Source organism: Neopelma chrysocephalum, unplaced genomic scaffold (assembly GCF_003984885.1).
Source record: "Neopelma chrysocephalum unplaced genomic scaffold, ASM398488v2 Primary Assembly neopelma1_44, whole genome shotgun sequence".
In the NCBI taxonomy this organism is placed as follows: Eukaryota; Metazoa; Chordata; class Aves; order Passeriformes; family Pipridae; genus Neopelma; species Neopelma chrysocephalum.
Window position 1 is genome coordinate 9,852,212 of NW_020897703.1, and position 17,996 is coordinate 9,870,207.

The 17,996-nt window shown below is 36.7% G+C and overlaps 1 protein-coding gene across 6 annotated transcripts in view; it reads left to right on the top strand.

Annotated features, from left to right (window-relative positions):
• Positions 1-17,996, top strand: part of PDE1A (phosphodiesterase 1A) — a 204,826-nt gene that overhangs the window by 35,286 nt on the left and 151,544 nt on the right. For 2 of the 6 annotated variants that reach the window (XM_027678414.1, XM_027678413.1), the window contains exon 1: positions 15,291-15,624. In XM_027678414.1, the coding sequence (XP_027534215.1) occupies positions 15,521-15,624 (104 nt within the window). In that variant the 5' untranslated portion in view covers positions 15,291-15,520. The other 4 variants (XM_027678408.1, XM_027678407.1, XM_027678406.1 and 1 more) reach the window with 4 other exon arrangements.

Here is a 17,996-nt window from a genome sequence, read left to right on the forward strand (position 1 = left end):
TCGAGTATATTTCCTTTTGTATTCACATAATGCAGAACAAACTATATTATGTGACGTTTTATTTAAATGTTAATTATAAATCTGTGAAGTTAATAAATCTTGGTTGTAATTTGGAAAGGAGAACACTGAAATTCTTTCAAAAAAGCATCTTTTTATAATGGGAAGATAGATACAGGAATATAAGAGTTGTTAAACTTGGACTTTTATTTGAATAGCTAGTGTCTGTAGAGACACAAACAGTAGGACTACAAAATCACAGTTTTCTTACAAAATCATTTGACTTGAATATTACAAAAAGTTGTTAAAAATGAAGAGGGATACTCTTTCATGTTCTCTCAAATATGAGTAGATACAGAAATTCTTTTACGTTTTCCTTACAGGCTTAACATCTACATAGTTATCCTTACACCCAGTTTCTCTGTGCCAGAATGAATTCTTAGTGAAGTATAATAGCAGTTCAAGCTATATACTGGACGTCACAATAAAAAATGTACTCAAAAAGAATGGACTTAAATAGAACATGCCTTTGTGTACACTATAACAAAACCCAGGAAAATCATATTTTTGCTAATTTCAAGTAGTCTTTGTTGGGATGATTGAGTGCAAGCAATTTGTAACAGGTGCTTTGGGTTTGTATTTGCAGAAGCCAGGAGTTGGACTTGATATTCCTTGTGAGTCCCTTCCAACTCAGGATGTTCTATGATTCTAAGGCTGCATCTTGCACCAATTTAAATTGGTGATCATATGGAAAACAATGCATAAGCAAACCTCAAAACACTAGTGTCCTGTTATGTGTCCTTTAAAATACTACATGAGCCATTTTGGTCTTGGTTATACAGAGAGTTTTCTGCAGCTGAGAGAGAATATGAAATATACGAGTGACTTTAACCTAGGACATATTTTATTATTTGTGCTACCTTGGTGAAGTCAAGTTTTGCTGTGTGCAGCTGTTTATGATTTTAGAATTTATTTCCTTTGTCAGACTGCCTTTCTTGCACAGTACTAAAATGTTGCCAAATTGCCCTTGCTAGTAGAAAAAATATTTAATGGTTTGTTTGGAAGAGACGTTCATCTTACTGAATCAGGGAATATGCTGAGTTGGAAGGGACCTGCAAGAATCAGTTGAGTCCAACTCCTGGCCCTGCACAGGATCATCACCAAGAATCACACCATTTGCCTAAGAGCATTTTCCAAATGCTTCCTGAACTCAGGCAGGCTTGGTGTGCTGTGTCAGCTTCCCTGGGGAGACTGTTCCAGTGCCCAACCACCATCTGGGTGAAGAACTTCTTTCTGATATCCAACCTAAACCTCCCCTGACACACATTAGCTTTGTTTTGCAGTTTTGTTGTTATAGCAGGGAGAGGGTACGTGTTAATTCAGGTCACATTTCCATATACTATGTATAAAAAAATAGCTCATGGATGATTTTCTGTCCCTGTATATGTATCAGTTTGTTCACTTTTCAATTGTCAAAAGAGTATTAAATTTCTGCTCTCATTAAACTTCAACACTGTGTTTGTGTTAACTAGTCAGAAGAACATTAGAACTTAAGTGTGCTCATAGTGATGAGTACATATATATTTAGTTGCAACTCCTGTGAAGTCTTTTAGAATTTTTGCCTGCACGTTCATTGAACTTCCATACTGTGTTTAAAGGAAAAAGAAACTTCTTTGAGTTTTATCCACTGGAACTTACTTCTTTTAAGAGCTACTTATTTTTAGGCAAAATGAACAGTGTTCCAACACGTTGATTATTAAACAGTCTGCTCTGCAATAGAGTGTGAGCAAATGTTATTCCTACCTGTGGTCTTCACTAAGACTAAATAAGGGAGAACTTACATCTAAGAATATTTTGAATATAATGCATTTGCTGTTGAAAAGGCCAAGTTTATGGAGCTTTTGTATTACAATATTAGTACTTGGAAAATATGGAGTCTGTATTCAATCATGTAAATGACACTGCAGATAAGGAAAGAGTGACAACTCTGCAGTTAAAATAAACTTGGATATCAGTGTCCCATTGCTAGAATGCATTTAATTTAATAACTTTGAATCCTAAAGGCTGTCTTTAAGATAAAGGTACATTGAATATATTCAATGCTTTACTGTAATTTCATTTTGAGGATTCTTCTTATCTGTGTTCCTTCCCAGTTTTAAATTATATGTGACAAAAAGATGATCTGTTTTTTATATATATAAAAACCCAGAGGTATAGGGCCCAATTTTAATGGTTTTCAGAAGCAAAAAGCATCTTCAATGATACCGAAAATCAGTGAGATTTAATCCCGCAATCAAAGGAATCAAAAGTAATTCCCACAATCAGAGGTTTAGCTAAGGACCCAGATTGCTATGGCTTGTACTAGGATTCCATGTAGATTATTTTTTTAATAAGAATTTAAAAAAACAGAGTGTAGATGCTGCATATTCCATGTAACAAAATTGTAAAAAATATTTTTGTGTTCTATACTAACTGAAGAAACTCTCAAGTCAGCTTCAGGTTCACTCCCTTGTACAATGTCTGTCACAGAGTGCCGAGCCTCAAACGAGTGCACTATATAATATGCACCCATATTTCTGTGAAATCGTTGCAGCTGTCATTAGATGCTTAATGGTCAAGAAGAAACAGGTTCATAAACAGGCACAAGAAGGACCTGACTTGTCCCATTGAAAATATAGCCCTTCAGATTTAAAGACAAGTCCAAAACCAACAACTCTGAAGAATTTCTACTTTCTAGTTTTACAGCATATTAATTAGATGATTAATAACACCAGTAATATTGTTACAATGACGTTACAAAGAACAATCAGTAAAATCCGTAACTAAGATCTAAAGAACTAAAAAGTTCTTTTACTTACTTCTTTTTTTTTTCCTTCTGTAGGGGTCAGCAGCTACATCCGCCAACAAGTGGCTCTGATTGCATTGTATGTTGAGGCAGAAAGTAAACTCAGAGCTTCAGAAAATCCATCCGAAGTGCTGGCTGCCTTCAGCACGAAGCATCAGGGTGATGTGTCCAAGCCCACTTAGTGGTCACTGTGCACGTCCAGGCAGTGGAAGGTAATGGCCATTGGTGCCACAGCACCTGCTTGTAGCTCAGTTAGCAGATACTCTGAAACGTCCCGGCAGGCAAGGCTGTCTTGCTGGGTTAGCAGGTCTGCAATTCAAACAATAAGCAGATACTTGTCTATGTAGGCATCTTCAAATGGACAGTGATGGGTTTCAAAGCATGCTCTGTCTTAAATACTTTGAAGTAGGACCACAAATGACACTTTTTATTATTTGCTTTTCTAAAATTCAGTGTGTAATTCATGCAAATTTCCAGGATGTTTTATCAGTGAATTAAAAATCTAAAATATATTTTTTCTAAATCTCTGGCTTGGGACTAAATACCTGTTTTTTGTATTATTAAGTCCTAAATGTACCTATATGAGAAGGATAAAAATGAAATGAGTAGGAGGATAAAATGCAAAGATTTAATTTCTTTAAAGTGACAATCTTTTAAGTTCATTATTATTCTTGATGTTGTTCTGGCTTTTTAAAAAGAATGCCTCATATGATTAGAAAGTCATTACTTAGAGAGCACAAATCTTCATTGAAGAGTTACTTTTAGACTTAAACTGCATGGTTTTCTGGGGATTTTAAAGAGAGTTGGGGTTTTTTTAAGACAGTTTTGGCTAAAAAAAATCTTTGTTATTTTGAGTAGGGTGATGAGTGTTTGGTTTTGTCTCCCGTTGTTTGGTTTTTTTGCCATTGTCAGTTTATTTTTGCTTTGTTTGTTTTCAATTAGAGCTTTCCAACATGTCTGTAAATATTTTGCAGCATCCTTTGGGATGCCAGGGGTTTACACGGATTTTGGATTAGGTCTACTTTTACTTAGACTGAATTTGCAGCAAGAATGTTGAATATAAACCTTACAGAGTTTTTCCCCTATTGTTTTTACTGCATTACAGAAGATCTTTCTAAGCTGCTGTCTTCACACAAGTGGCTGAAACGTTGTATACACAAAATGAAACAAAAAGCTGCTTTGCAAAATACATAGAGATTATGAGAAACTTGAGAATACGGCATACCTTTTAATTTTTTAGCAAAAATATTTTGTTTAATCAACCAGACACTTGCTATTAAAAGTATGCAGAGAATAGGAAGACTCAAAATTCTGGACTGAAAGGATTTTGCAGAACAAAATATTTGTTTCTTATAAAAGGCCGCATTTGCTTGGAACTTAGACTAGTGCCAAGCATAATTTTGTTTGTGCAGTCCTTGGTGCCTTGGCCTGGTGTTAGGTTACTCTGCAGGGCATACAGCTGGCCATCATCTCTACTACATTATTTTGTGCCAGAAGCAGCCCTTTTATCATATGCTGTAATCTATTACATTTTCCTGAGCTTTATGTAAACTATGGGATAACAAGTATTTCACAGTCATAAAGATTCAGACTAGAATAATAAGCCTTCACCTACAATAGATGTTATGAAAAAGTGTTAGAAAAGGGTTTAAAAGGATGTACTTATACTATCTCCCTGTCCTGAACTGTGACTTACAGATGCACAAACAGATTGGGTGTTTATCTGTAATGCCCTTGGTTAACTTCTCCATTTATGGCCTACCATTGTGTCCCCTGGGCAACTTCCCTGCCTCTTCTCATGTAAAAAAAGCTGCTCTACATGCCTTCAACTGCCAAGAAATCTGTATCTGTATTTGGCAAACTTTTAAAAGGTGGGTGCTATAATCATTTAAAATCCTTACAACTCTAAAACCAGAACTTTTAAAGGAAATTGGTTGTTCCATGCCTGACACGCTTGGGCTTTCATGTCTGGAAAAATAACTTGGAAGATGACTTTCTGGGGTTCATTTATATTCAGCGAAGACTATAACCCACTTTAAAATAGTTCTGATCAAGTAGATCAGACTTGCTCTCAAAACTGAATCTCAACTATCATCTTCCTAACTTTCATGATTTCCAGAGTCTAAACCCATGTGTCTATCTTCTGTTTCTTCCCCTTTTAAAGGGGAAGAAACAACCAAACCCAAAACCTCAAACAAAAAGCAACCAACAAACTCACAGAAAAACAGGCAAACAAAAAAACCCACTTGCATTATTTCTGCTGTTGGTAAGGTAACACAGAATAAAAAAAAAATCAAAATAGAAGCCCCAGAGTGTTTAGAAATCTGTTGTAATGTGGGAAGAATTGCCTTTATCTGCTAGTAATTGTGTGGGGCAATGTTGAGAGGTTACTGCATTAGCTCAGGTGGTTTGAACACGGTACTAATAACACTACTGTTGTGGTTCAATCCCTCTATGGGCCATTCACTTAAGAGCTGGACTCCATGATCCTTGCGGGTCCCTTCCAACTCAGAATATTTTATGACTCCACACTGATTCCATTAAAACAAGTTAAGAACTGTGTTTGTCTTCTCAGTACTCATTTTAACTATGTTCAACAACTTCATTAACGCAGGGCATATTTATAGTCCACAAAGGGAATGTATCTATTATTGTATCTTTCAGATCTTTTTTTGTAAAATACTTTTTTGTAGTATATAGTCAATATAGTTAATTCTTACAAACAGAAGTTTAATGTGGAGGTATTTATTGATTAGCAGTGTAAAACTAAGAAAACATGTAAATAGATTTTTCACTGATGAGCACTTTTTTTCAGTGATCAGTTTGAAGGCCTCAAATGTGTTCAATAACCTGATGAGGTAGCAAAGTTGATTTTTTTTTGCCCATGTTCTCTAACCTTCTAGTCTAAGGAGTAGGAAACCATTTCCAAAAAAGTTCCTGGATATGGATTTTATCTTTAAAGTTTTATCTTGCCATGTACTTATTTCTTTAGCACTTACTCCTATGAGAGAAGGAGTTGAGGAACTGTAAAGGATATGGAGAAGGATTTTAATATTATGTGCTTGGCACCTTTATGGGTGAGTTTTTAAATACTGTAATTTTTTAAAAAAGAAGATAATAGAACATGTGTATGTTTCATTGGAACTGAAAAGTATTTACCCTCTCAGATACTTACAAATAGATGTCATAGGAACTATATAAATGCACACTAATGAGGATTAATGAGCTGTTATGTAAGTTGGTATTTAATTGATTTGGCTAAATATCAGTGTGTAGGAAGAAATGCAATTTTTTTTTATGCAAGTCATGGTTTTTGCATATGCAAATGTATGTGATTGGAGCTCTGTCAATCCCCAGCAAATTCCAGTGTGGTCTTTTGTGAGATTATAGAAGCCTCTGCCAAGTGTACTTTCAGATAATTTTTCTGAGTGAATTTGGAATCTAAGATTTCCCAAGAAAGCTTTAACTCATTCAGTTTCCTGCCAATTTTGCAAAGTCAGTAACAGGGATAAACCAAGTACACTTTGATATATACCATAAAAAGCAGTAGAATACTTTTTACATAGTAATACTTTTTTTGAGGACAGTTTTTTGTGTAAGAAATCTCTATGTTAGAGTGATCAGAGTGATGAATCTTCCTTTTAAAATTGTCAGAAATTTAAAATCTTGCTAAATGTCATGGAGGTAAACCTATGGCAGAGATTTTTCCCAGTTTGGATTTTCTTTTTCCCTGTTTTGTGCTTTGCTTATCATGTCATACATTTTCAGTAGTAAGTACATTTTCACCTCACCAATATATGAACAGTCATCAAATTGTGATGTGAAGCATGTGTCTATCTAAACAAAAAAAATGCATTCACAAGAACTCTAAAGTCTATGCTGATTTTTACTTTGAAGGCATAAACCATGCTAATAGTAAGCAACATCCAATAGAATGTTGTCCTAAGCCAGTTTAACATGTATTTTGTCTATCCTTAATTTTAGGAACTATTTACAGAAACCATATTTTGTTAAGTTACTTTTTATTGTCATCAGCACATAACTTCAGTCAGATGGGTCTGAATCTGCAGAATACATTGCTTTTACTAAAGCTTCAACCGAAATTAAATTTGGAATTTGAATTGATGCCCGGGAATGATGTCAGCTATAGCAGATTAAATTTGCTAACGTCTCTTCATTTTGAATGTGTTTTTAAAACAAAGCAGATAATTCTTCCAGGCTTTTGCCATTTAATGTTTTTAACCTTTGTTTTGGCTGAATGAACCATTATATTTTGGGTTATTACGTATTAAATTTTAAATCTATTTTGTAATACCTCTGCATACAAAAACGTGGGTTTAGTAGACACATGTTTCAACAGTGATTTGTAAGTAGTAAAATGTTCACTATTTTTCAGTCTTTTGCATACCATCATAATTGTTCTTTTATATTTTGAAGGAATGGGTAAAGGGAAAGGCAGAGAAATAATTACTCATGTGGAGTATAATCTGTTACTTATCTTGAAAAATCAAACACACAAAATAGTTCTTCAAGTCAAGTCCTTTAGTATTAAAAACTGTATATAACATGAAGGAAAATAGTTAAGTAATTCAATTTTCCATCTCTGGTAGTATTTTGTATTAGATATACCTGCCCAGGATTTCGTATTATTACAACAAGGTAATTTTGCTTTTGTTCCATCTGGTGATATGCTTATGGTCTGACTAAAGCCTGAAATCTGCTAGCCTTTTTATTTGTATCCTATGTCACATTAATAACTGTCATAATTATTTTTATACTTAATCTGCTAAAAATCTTAATAACATAATTAAATCAAGTGCATCCTGCAGCAATGAATTCTGCAGGTAAATTATATTGTCTATATCCTGCTTCTGGAAACAACGTGAAGTGTTCAAATTTCAAGTACTTCTTTAAAAGAACTTTAAAGTAACTGGAAATGAAAAGTCCAAATGAACTGGAGTGCAAAGCACAGCTTTGTTCATACAGCTTTATCCACGGTGGTAGTACTTGATGTATGTTGGAGTCCTAGAGCCCCAGTTTTAGCTGGAAGCAAACTCTGGAGCTCTTGTAGTCAAACATGACCAAGGTACTTGGGGATTTTCCAGCTGAGCCTTGGACACACCCTGGGATGGCAATTCCACAGCCCCTCTTTGCAACCTCTCCCAGTACTTATCTACTCATGATAAAAATTCTTCACAAAATATTGGAACTTCTTGTGGTAATTTTCCCCCCATATGCCAGAACTTCTCATATTTCTATTTGCCTATGGCTTCTTGTCTTATAAACGTGTACCTTTGAGAAGTACCTACCTCCATCTCCTCTCTATCCTTTGACTAAGTAGTTGTAGCAGGGGAGCAATAAGGACTCCCCTGAGCCCTCTCTATGGTGAGCTCCTCAATTCCCTTGATATTTCATAGATAGAAAGCAGCCTCACAAGGACCTTGCCCAGCTCCTTCAGCACCTCTGGATGCTTGGGGTTATGATGCAGAAGGTCTCATGTCTCAAAGAGAGTGTCTTTGCTCTTCTCTCCTGAAAGCTCAAATTTGCAACTCAGGTTTGTAAGGAATCCTATATGGGGTGTGATGATTTGATTCCACCTATTTGGATTCAGCAACTAGTTGAAAGCTTCTGTACAGTAAAAATAGCTATGGTCAGGGTAGATTCCCAAGTTTACCTCTTTAGTTTGAGATGAAGAGACTTTTTTTCTCTGCTGGCATCTGTTCTGTTATAGTCTTTTATAAGTATCAAGAAACATTTTCTTGTTGCTGCGGTCCTTGTGTAAGTAACGTTTATCAAAAAGGAACGATTTTCTTGTTTTCTTTGTGGAGTTACTCAAAATGAACGCTTGAAATAACCTCTTTTAGACAATAATTAGCTGAAACAACTTTGTTCCATGTTGTCTTTGTCTATATATCTTGCCACCATGGACTAGTTATTTTCTTTACTGATGATGTAGTTCAGTGGAATAAACTGGCAAATGCTTTGCCAAATCTAGATTTCCTATTTCCTATTGTTTCATATTCCTTGTTCTCTCTTTCTTTCTCTAGTTATATGCAAATACCAATAAATTGGGAGTTACAATTTTTCACAGTTAACCACAGCTTTTGTGTTCAAATGACTTTTTACCACTACCTCTTCTGTGCATGATTATCAAAAGTATAATACCTCCTAAAAGAGGGATTGAATACATCTGAAATGTGATAAAATAGGCAGTGGGCTCTGATAAAAGGAACATAACTAGCCTGGAACATTTGTATTTATTCTACAACTGTTTATTCTTCACTATGGGGGCAGTCTTGCCCTTTTTGACATTGTAAAGTAGCCAATCTTGTGTTGTTATGAAGTACACCATTATCCTTGTGATTTTCTGTGGCAATTTCAATCCATCTTATTTCAACGCTACTGCCAATTTTAGAATGGTTTCCTCTCTTAGCAAAAAGTAGCATGTTAGTTTCGTAGCCAAATTGTTTCCTAAGGAGTTCCTAAAAGTTAGTGTTTGTTTCATGAATGTTCCTCCTCAACTTCAACTGATGCTTTTCAAAACCGGTTTGCCAATTCATTCTAAACAAAGAACTTAATAGTCACCAAACCTTAAAAATCTGTGATCCCTATTTTCTGAGGTTGTGTTGATTGCCTCGTGATGCTGTATGAGCCACGTGCAATTGCTGTTTTCAGAAAATTGAATCCAATTTTCAGTTGTTCTCTATAGTCCCATTTTTTTTCTGAAGTACTACAATTGAAAACTGAAAAGTTATAAAAGAGTCACTTCTAAGGGGAAGTAAGTCTGAAGAAAATCTCATTATTTTCTTCATTCTACATTTTATTTGTTCCCTGTGCATGAAACAGTTATTGTTTAGCTTAAATTACCAGTGAATTTCTGCTGATCAATTTAAACATACCTGGAGAAAGATGTAGCATGCAACTGCCAATGGAGCATGTACCTTACAAAGCATGTCAAGATGTTGCTTTAATCACCCAGCCTTGAACCACTCTCTTACTTCATTTCTGACATGCAACACACTTCCTACCGAACATTTGATTTCTTTGTGATTGTCTGTTTTCAATGTTTTTCAGACTTTGATTCCAAGACCTCTTTCCAGGTCCAGCTGCTCAAAAACTACTCTCTTTATCTTCTTCTGTTTTTCTACTTATGATGCAGTAGCAAGTCTTCCTCTGCAGTTCTTTTTGTTTGGATTATTCATAGCACACTTGTCATGCATTACACATCTCTACAGTTATTCATTTTTTTCTATATCTCTATCTCCTAGATTTTTTCAGATTGTTTGGTTCACTGAATTAAGTGAATGATTTTATGATTCTAAATTGAGTGAAAGATCACATTCAAAGTAAACTTGAAAATAGATGTGTCTAACGAGACGCCTGGACATCTAAATTCTGTGGACTGCAGTGAGGTCCCAGACAACATGAGTGCAGATTTGAGACATCTGCTTTAATGAACCTGACTTGGCATAGAATTAGTCTGTGAACACTCACAGACAGTCATGACAGATTTTTGGTGTTGGTGACCTCTGGTAAAGGGCAGTATTTGAACAATCAAATGTGACAAGGTCTCAATATATCATAAGTAGGTGTGCAAATATATATCTATTTGTACCCCAAGGTTTATCAGCTAATTTGTATGCAAGCTTTCATGAATATTTGTTTTCACTTGTAGTTGCCTAAAAGCTTTGATAAATCTGACACCATGTTCATTACCAGTATGATATGCCATGCACATATCAAAAATAGAAGATATTTTTTTCTCCCCACTATACTTTAAATTGGTACTTGCAGGACACATAAATGAATATAAATTCCTTAGTGATTATATGAACAAGCCTCAAATGCAATAAATCAGATGTAGCAAGAACTACAAAAGTAGTTTACTAAAGTAAAAAAAAAGAGAGAAAATGTTCCCTGTTGGATCTCCTTATTTAGGTCATCTATGCACTGTTAATATATCAATCAACTCTTTTACCTACTTAATTGAGTCAATGCCAATGCACTGTGTAGACCATATGCATAGCTCTTTAAAGTTGCTATTCCTCAATTATGTAACTGTACTAATTTTATTAATATATTCTGTGGAGAATCTGAAAATCCAAGATTACTGTAACATCAATATTTTGCCATCACCACATTGCTGAAGATCTATATATTTAAATAAAATCCATGAACTTTAGTAAGACCAAGTACTTTTTCTTCCTCTGCTGCACTTCTTGATTAATAATTCAGACATTCGGGCATTGCAAGCAAGCTGAAAACTCTGCTTCTGCAAAAGGGGATTGCATGTCACTTCACAAATACGAATGTAATAGGCGATGAGGAGGGCAGAAGGAGGCATGAGGACACTGTCCAGCAAACCATTCCTTTTCTGCAACAGCAGAATTTGAGCGATGGGATCTCTGTCCTATCTTAGGTTCCAAAGTGTGATGTAACTACCACTCGAGTGCACTGGCAGGCAGTTCTTCAGTGATTTAACTCTGTTATTTACAATGCTGTCTTACCCAGCAAATAAATGCAATGCTGTACCTGCTTGCAATTAAAAGTATATTAGTGGTTGGTAGATCAGGGCCAGAACATACAGCATACAAACCTAATACTTGCTGTCACTATTTACAATAAATGTGTCTTATCTTTTATTAGGGTTCGTTTTGCTTTGGTTTTTTACTTATGTTTTCAAATTTTTTAATTGGTTCATGGCTTTCCTGCAGTTTCACTGCAGGGAGGTTTGTGTTGTCAGGTTTGGAAGGATGAGTATTAGTTTGACAAGTCACCCTGCAGGTCTCTTGATACTTCCTTATTTTCCATGTGTCGTGAGTTAGATGTTTTGAAGATTAATTTTAAACAAGGCAGTATATTTAATTTCCCTTCAGGAGCAGAGAATTTATTTTAAAAAAAGCCCTAATTCTCCTCATCAAACCCTGTGTGATCCCTTTCCTGTTTCTATAGCTAATTAACTGATCTAGCTGCAGGATTTTCCCAATTTCAAGGTAAATTTTTTTCATTGCAACTGTGTGATTTTAGCATAACTGTAAAGCTCTCTCAATATTGAAAAGCCAACTTGCTTTCTTTACTGGTGTGTGTATTATAAAATTATTCTTTTGCATTGCTATTACTACTGAAGTGAATTATTTTTAGATGAAAGAAAAGGAGCGTAGTGTAAATTTTCCTATCTGAGGATTAAGTGGCACTGGGATAGTTTTATGATTGCCATAATTAAGGGTGAATTTAATGATTTCCATTTTAATGTATCTACATACAGAGCCTTTCCTTTAGTGTTGGCTATAGTATGGGAATTTTAATATGAAATCTGAAAAAATAGAAAAAGCTGGGGGCAAATGTCAAAAAAGATTATTTTTTGGTTTTTTTTAGGAGGAAAGTGGACTGTAACAATAACTTGCCGGGACTGTAGCACAAACAATGGGTTAGGTGAGGCAAGAACAGAAAACTGGAACAAGAACAGGAAGTGCAAAGATGAAAACTATTAAGGAGGATTTCTCATTTCAGGTGCTATCTCTCTGATTGGCTTGGCTTCCTAAAGTAGCTGCTCATTGTTTGGTGTTCTGGATCTTCTTTAGACCTGCTTGTACTGCATGGGCACAGATCTGTATTTCTGAGCAAGTCAGGTTGTCTGTAATTCCTCCTCTGATTCCCTCATTGCTATGTACAGACTGTATGTATGGTTGTTCTATATTCCAGTGGCACAGTTCTGTGCTTTCTGCCCCGGATCACCACTTGCAGCTGGAGGTGTGTAGGCATTGCTTTGGGTCTGTCATTCCCAGCCGCTGTGCCTGCCTTCTGCTGAGCCGGAGGAAGAGGGTAGGCTCAGCTGCTTCGTTCTCCGAGTGTTATTCACAGAAGCTAAGGGGAAGAAAGGTGCCTCCTTTCTAAGTGTCTCCATAAGGATTTTTTGTTCATGTTTTCAAGATAAGAGCATACCTAAAAGTTGTTGTTTTATTTGTTTTAAGTGGTTTGTTTCTCTCTCCTTAGGGACATACAGGACGATTTCTCTGGCAACTTTCTTGACTTTCAAATGCCTTATCTATCTGTTTTTAAGTGTTTCCCGCTCTTTCTTTCATTTTCAGAGATACATTTTCATCCTTCAGTGTCATCTCTGATGGCTTACTCTGTTCGTTCTCAGGATAAACCTTTGGAGTGGAGGCTGCTTTCTTTGTCCTTTGCTTAAGCCATGCCAGGTGCTTTTGCTTGTAGGAATTTTTATTATTGCAGTGGCATGGTCCTTCAGGGAGTTTTTACAATTTTTTTTTAGTGAAGTTCTGGTGACGTTAGCAGGTGTGTCTCCATTTACAGTGATGTTGTTTGGGCAGTTTGCACTTTCCTTCCTTCCTGAAGGATATTGCCTTCTCATTATACTTTTCTCCAGTAAATCAAAGCAATATATTTTCAACACTGATTTCCTTGTGAGGGAGAGGGAATAGGTGGCAAACACCACTTTTTTTTTTCATTGTAGAATTGGACAACAAGAGCTGGAAATACTTCATGAGAAAAAAAGAGGCCCTTAAAATTTCCCTCTGTCCCTGGAGGTTTATGTGGTTTCTATAAATACTTAATTTCTTTGCGTTGCTTCAGATATTTGACACTTAAAAGTCAAGGAAGAGCCCAGATTCGTGTGAGATGTTCTCATTAATTATTCCATGGAAGGATATTTATACTTTTTCTTACAAACTTTGTTTGTACTCCACGCATACCAGGAGTGGAAAGTTTGGAAGCTTTTAAGTGGTTCAAAGGTACTATTGCTGCCTTTGACCAAATAACTGCCTACAGTTTTTGAAAAAACACGTGTTTGTGTTTCTTCATTGTTGTCTTATGATGCTGTTTAAAAATTGTGATTTTGCTCTTCCAGTGACTGTTTTTCAGATATTGTTAATGAATTTTATGGGACTGACTCTTGTGTGTCAGAGTCAGGAATAATGTGGTGAAAGTTCATGAATTAATACCAGTTTAAAATTATGTATGTGTTAAACCCATAGAAGTAGTGGGCATGTTTAATTATCCACCTGAAATCATGGTGCAAAAGATGCATCTCAAACTGGTTTGTAAATTTCATAGGGTGTATTTTATTTCTATAATGTACATAAAAGATGTCCTAGAGAAAGAAAATTGATTAGGAAATTCTGGAGTGCTAGGATTATTTCAAAGCAGTGAGATTCTTTTTTTTTTCTTTTCTGTAAGAACCTGAGTACTTAGTAGTATTATCCATTTCTGCCAATTGCATCAGATGGGAACCTCTCATCATCTCACATTGTTGTAAAATTTAACACAGATAAAGCAGTTTAGTTCAAGCCATATTGAGATATCCATCCCTTACCCTTAGGCTCATTCCAGTCACCATCTGAGGATGCTCATCCTCACTTTTCCATTGTGGACCCAAAGCTCCTTTTCCCAATTGGCAGTGGCACCAGTAGCTGACAAAGCTCAGACATATTTACTCCCACTTGGCACACTCCTCTTTGCCTGGCTTCTTGCACAGCTCTTAGTCTGATTGAAACAAACATGATCACTGAGATAAGTCTGGATATATTTGATTATTTGGCTGCTGCTTCAGAAATGAAGATTGTTACTGACTCACCGAACAAGACAGGTGCTATTTACAGAGTGGAGAAGCTGCTCTGAAAACCCAAGTCTGTGACTGAGCAAGCAGCAAGGAAATCCTCTCCTTTGCCCTCTCCAAACCCTGACTTTGACTGTACAGCTAGCTTCTTAGGTTTGCATTGGAAAGGCAGAGCAGGCAATCTGCTGCACGACTGATGTACTGATTAACCCTCAACCCTTTTTCTGTTTGCATGCACTGAATTGTTTTTCTCCTGGCAGACACACAGAGTTCAGCATCAGATTTTGACACACATGCTGCTGTCCCGAAGGATTCACAGAGCGGGCTGTGTTGCAGCTGCTGCATTTTCCACCAGTTAAATTGACAGTTACCTACTGTGTGGAGTTGCTAGGAGAAGGTGAACAGTCATCATTACAGCATATTCCTTCAATAACCTGTAGCGCTCTCTGACTTCTCTTCTGCAGGGATTTATATATGTCTTTGCTGCAGACTTAGCATTTGTACAGTCATATTTTTTTGAGAGGCTGCTAGATATTTATTCCCTAAGAAACAATTCAGGATCAACTAAAGAGAGGAAAGCTCTGGCATGCGAACATATACTCTTTTTGTAGGGTGATACTGGCTTCTACCATCTGCTTTCCTATTGCAGCCTGTTTCTCCAACCTGCAGAGCAGAAACCAGCCTTTCTTTCCTTCTGGATTGTTAAAGCCATTCACATTTATCCTTCATGGCAATGAATCATAGTCCGTTTTAAGGAATCTTTTGTGCTGCTGTGTGTATTCCTACAGCAGGAAAAGTGCGTGAGAAAGGAGCTTGAGCAGCCAGTAGTATAGTAGCTGGCTCACCCGTATGGATTAGACTCGTGAGGTCAGAGGAGCTGTGTGTACTTGCTCTGTGCTTGGGGGGGAAGAGTGGATTTGTCTGTCAAAGTGAATAGCGATTCAGGCAGGATCGTCCCTCAGCTGTTGTAATTCTGATGTGTTTTGATATGACAGCAGCTACTGTCTAACATGCGTGGATCTTCTGAAATTTGTAGTGGACTAAAGACTGCATTTACTTGCTGCTGAGCCTGACTGTAACTATATCGCTGTAGGACAATAACGATGGGGGCTCGAGCGACTGAAACAACTCGGGAACTGGAAAGCGCCTCTGCAAAGTACCAAATAGGAGGACATGCAGAGAAAATGTGGCAACGGCTCAAAGGAATGTGAGTAGCTTTTCTCCTTGGCTTTTGTTCTGTTCCTTGGGAAAGATAGTTTTCTTCTGTTTGTTAAAATGACCAATTAGCAAATGGGAGAGTTATTTTTAAGCTGTGAAGAGTATTTGCTCTCATAATACAGTACATCGTTCTCATTTACAATGGTACTTAGAATTAATGTCAGACTGTATAAGGTTCAGCCACCTCATTTAAAAGATGTATAACTAATGAGAGTTATTGTCCAAATTAAAATGCAGGTAAGTCCTTTCAGGTTAACACTTCCATAGCTCTGATATGATTTTGTAAATGTTATCTTCAGAATCAGCATTTCTGGAGCTGTTTCATCATTCCTGTCAGTATGTAAAGTAAATTAATGCAATTCTATAGGAAGTATTGGTACTTTGCCTTTTGAGAGTGCCAGTAAAGAAGTCTGTATTGAAAGGTGCTTAGCTATTAGGAGGTTGCTGTGTCTCTGGTTTTTTGTCAGTTATTTTGGTGTTCAATAATGCTAGAAACTGATTGAAGGACTATTTGAAGGGACCACTTATGCACCTGCTGTGTCTAATCCACTCCTCTCAAATGCAGTTTTCACTGTAGACTTTTGAATCAGTAAATAAATATCTGCAGCCTGTTGGAGAGAAACTCTTGTCAAACTAGTGTGTCCTAAATCCCTCAAACTTCAACACCTTCTTTTAGGTATTTGCCTGATTTTTGCTCTGAAAGCTGATGTTAGGATGTTACAAATAAATACACGTTACATTTGTTGCTTTGGAAGCAAGGAAACGGCACTCCTATTTTTGCTGGGTTTCTAAAGGTATTCCACAGATGCTATATAGTGCCTCAGCTGCTGAAGGTAAACAGGTTATTTACAGTGCCGAGGATTATGATGCATTGGCTATGGCACTGCCCGTTTCCCCTGTGCATTGGGTAGAAATTCAAACTGGCTGTGGGGAAGGGGGTTTCCACCATCTCCTTTCTTTCAAGAGAAATTGGTCTGCTTCATTGGAAAGTCACTTTTCAGTTATGGCCAGGAGTTTATCATGTCTTCTCTGTAATATGCTTTTGAATATTTTCTCACACTTTGGGAACAATTTTTCCACTAGAACCCCCAAAATGCACAAAACAGAGCAAATATTTTGATCATTTGCTGATGCCACACATTTTGCCTCCGAGTTTCCCCTGCTGGAGACCTCCATCAGTTTGTGCAGATTTCCATTTGTGTAGGGTCTAAGCTACTGCATTTTTTATTCTATAAGTTCTCTGTTACCACTGGACTCTTGAGTTGAAACATTTCCTTTTAGCTGCCTATGGGATGGTACCATTAAACTAATGTAATAACTAAACTACACTAATGTAAATAATTGAACATTAATGATACTCAGTACAAGAGCTTCAGGAAATAAGGTTCATGCGTTAGGAGTAGTTAAAACAATATATGCAGCCCTACAGCCAAGGTCTGTCTTCTGTATGGTAACTAGAAATCCAACTCGATTTTCTTTACATTGCAATTGCAGCAATGCTGCAATTAAGGACATTATCTGGCAGAGAAGATAGTAATTTGAATTTCATAACTTGATCCCTAGCATTGGTATTGATTTTATTGATACCTGAGTGGGTAAAACATAAGCTCACTGAAACAAGACTTAGTTGTGAAAATGACTCGTGTATGTTTCTGTCTTGACTGTAGCTTCTGGTCTTTGAATTAAATATTTTCGGTATGCAGACTGCAAGCTTCTAATGTTTTGTACTTCATGGAAAAAGAAAAAAACAAATAATGAGGAACTGCTAAATAATTTACATAATACTGTGGCTTTTATAATTCTTTGTTGTGCAGAGGAGTGAAAACAAAAGCCATTCAAGCCACTGCAGGAATTCCAGCTGCCTGACTGAAGGGGAGTGTTGTACACCTTCCACTTCAGAAGACACCTTGTCACAGCCCGACCAAGGGACTCCTTCTCAGGCCATTTAATGCCACTGATTACACCTTTTCTCCCTCAATCTTTTATTCTCTGTTGGATGGAATATTACTATGGGCAGTAACTAAATCTCCAGCTTAAATGTATTTTGGTGTCAAGAGGACCAGAAGATTTGCTGCCTAGGAGAGTTTGTCTTCATGGGCTGATAGAGCACGATAGGGAGCTCAGAAAGAGAAGCAGTTCTTTAAAGAATTTTAGTTCAGAAAGCAGAAAACCAGATATGAAGCAGAGTTCTTTATGCTTGCTGACCTTACGGAGTTTGGTATTTTCCATCACCTGCAGGTAGACTTGACTTAATTCTGTGTTGTTCCTCGTTGTGTGAAACTGTCTATTTGTGGTGTATGTTGTCCGTCTGACACTTCACTCAATGTTCACACAGAACTGTCAGACATCTCCTGCCCTCTT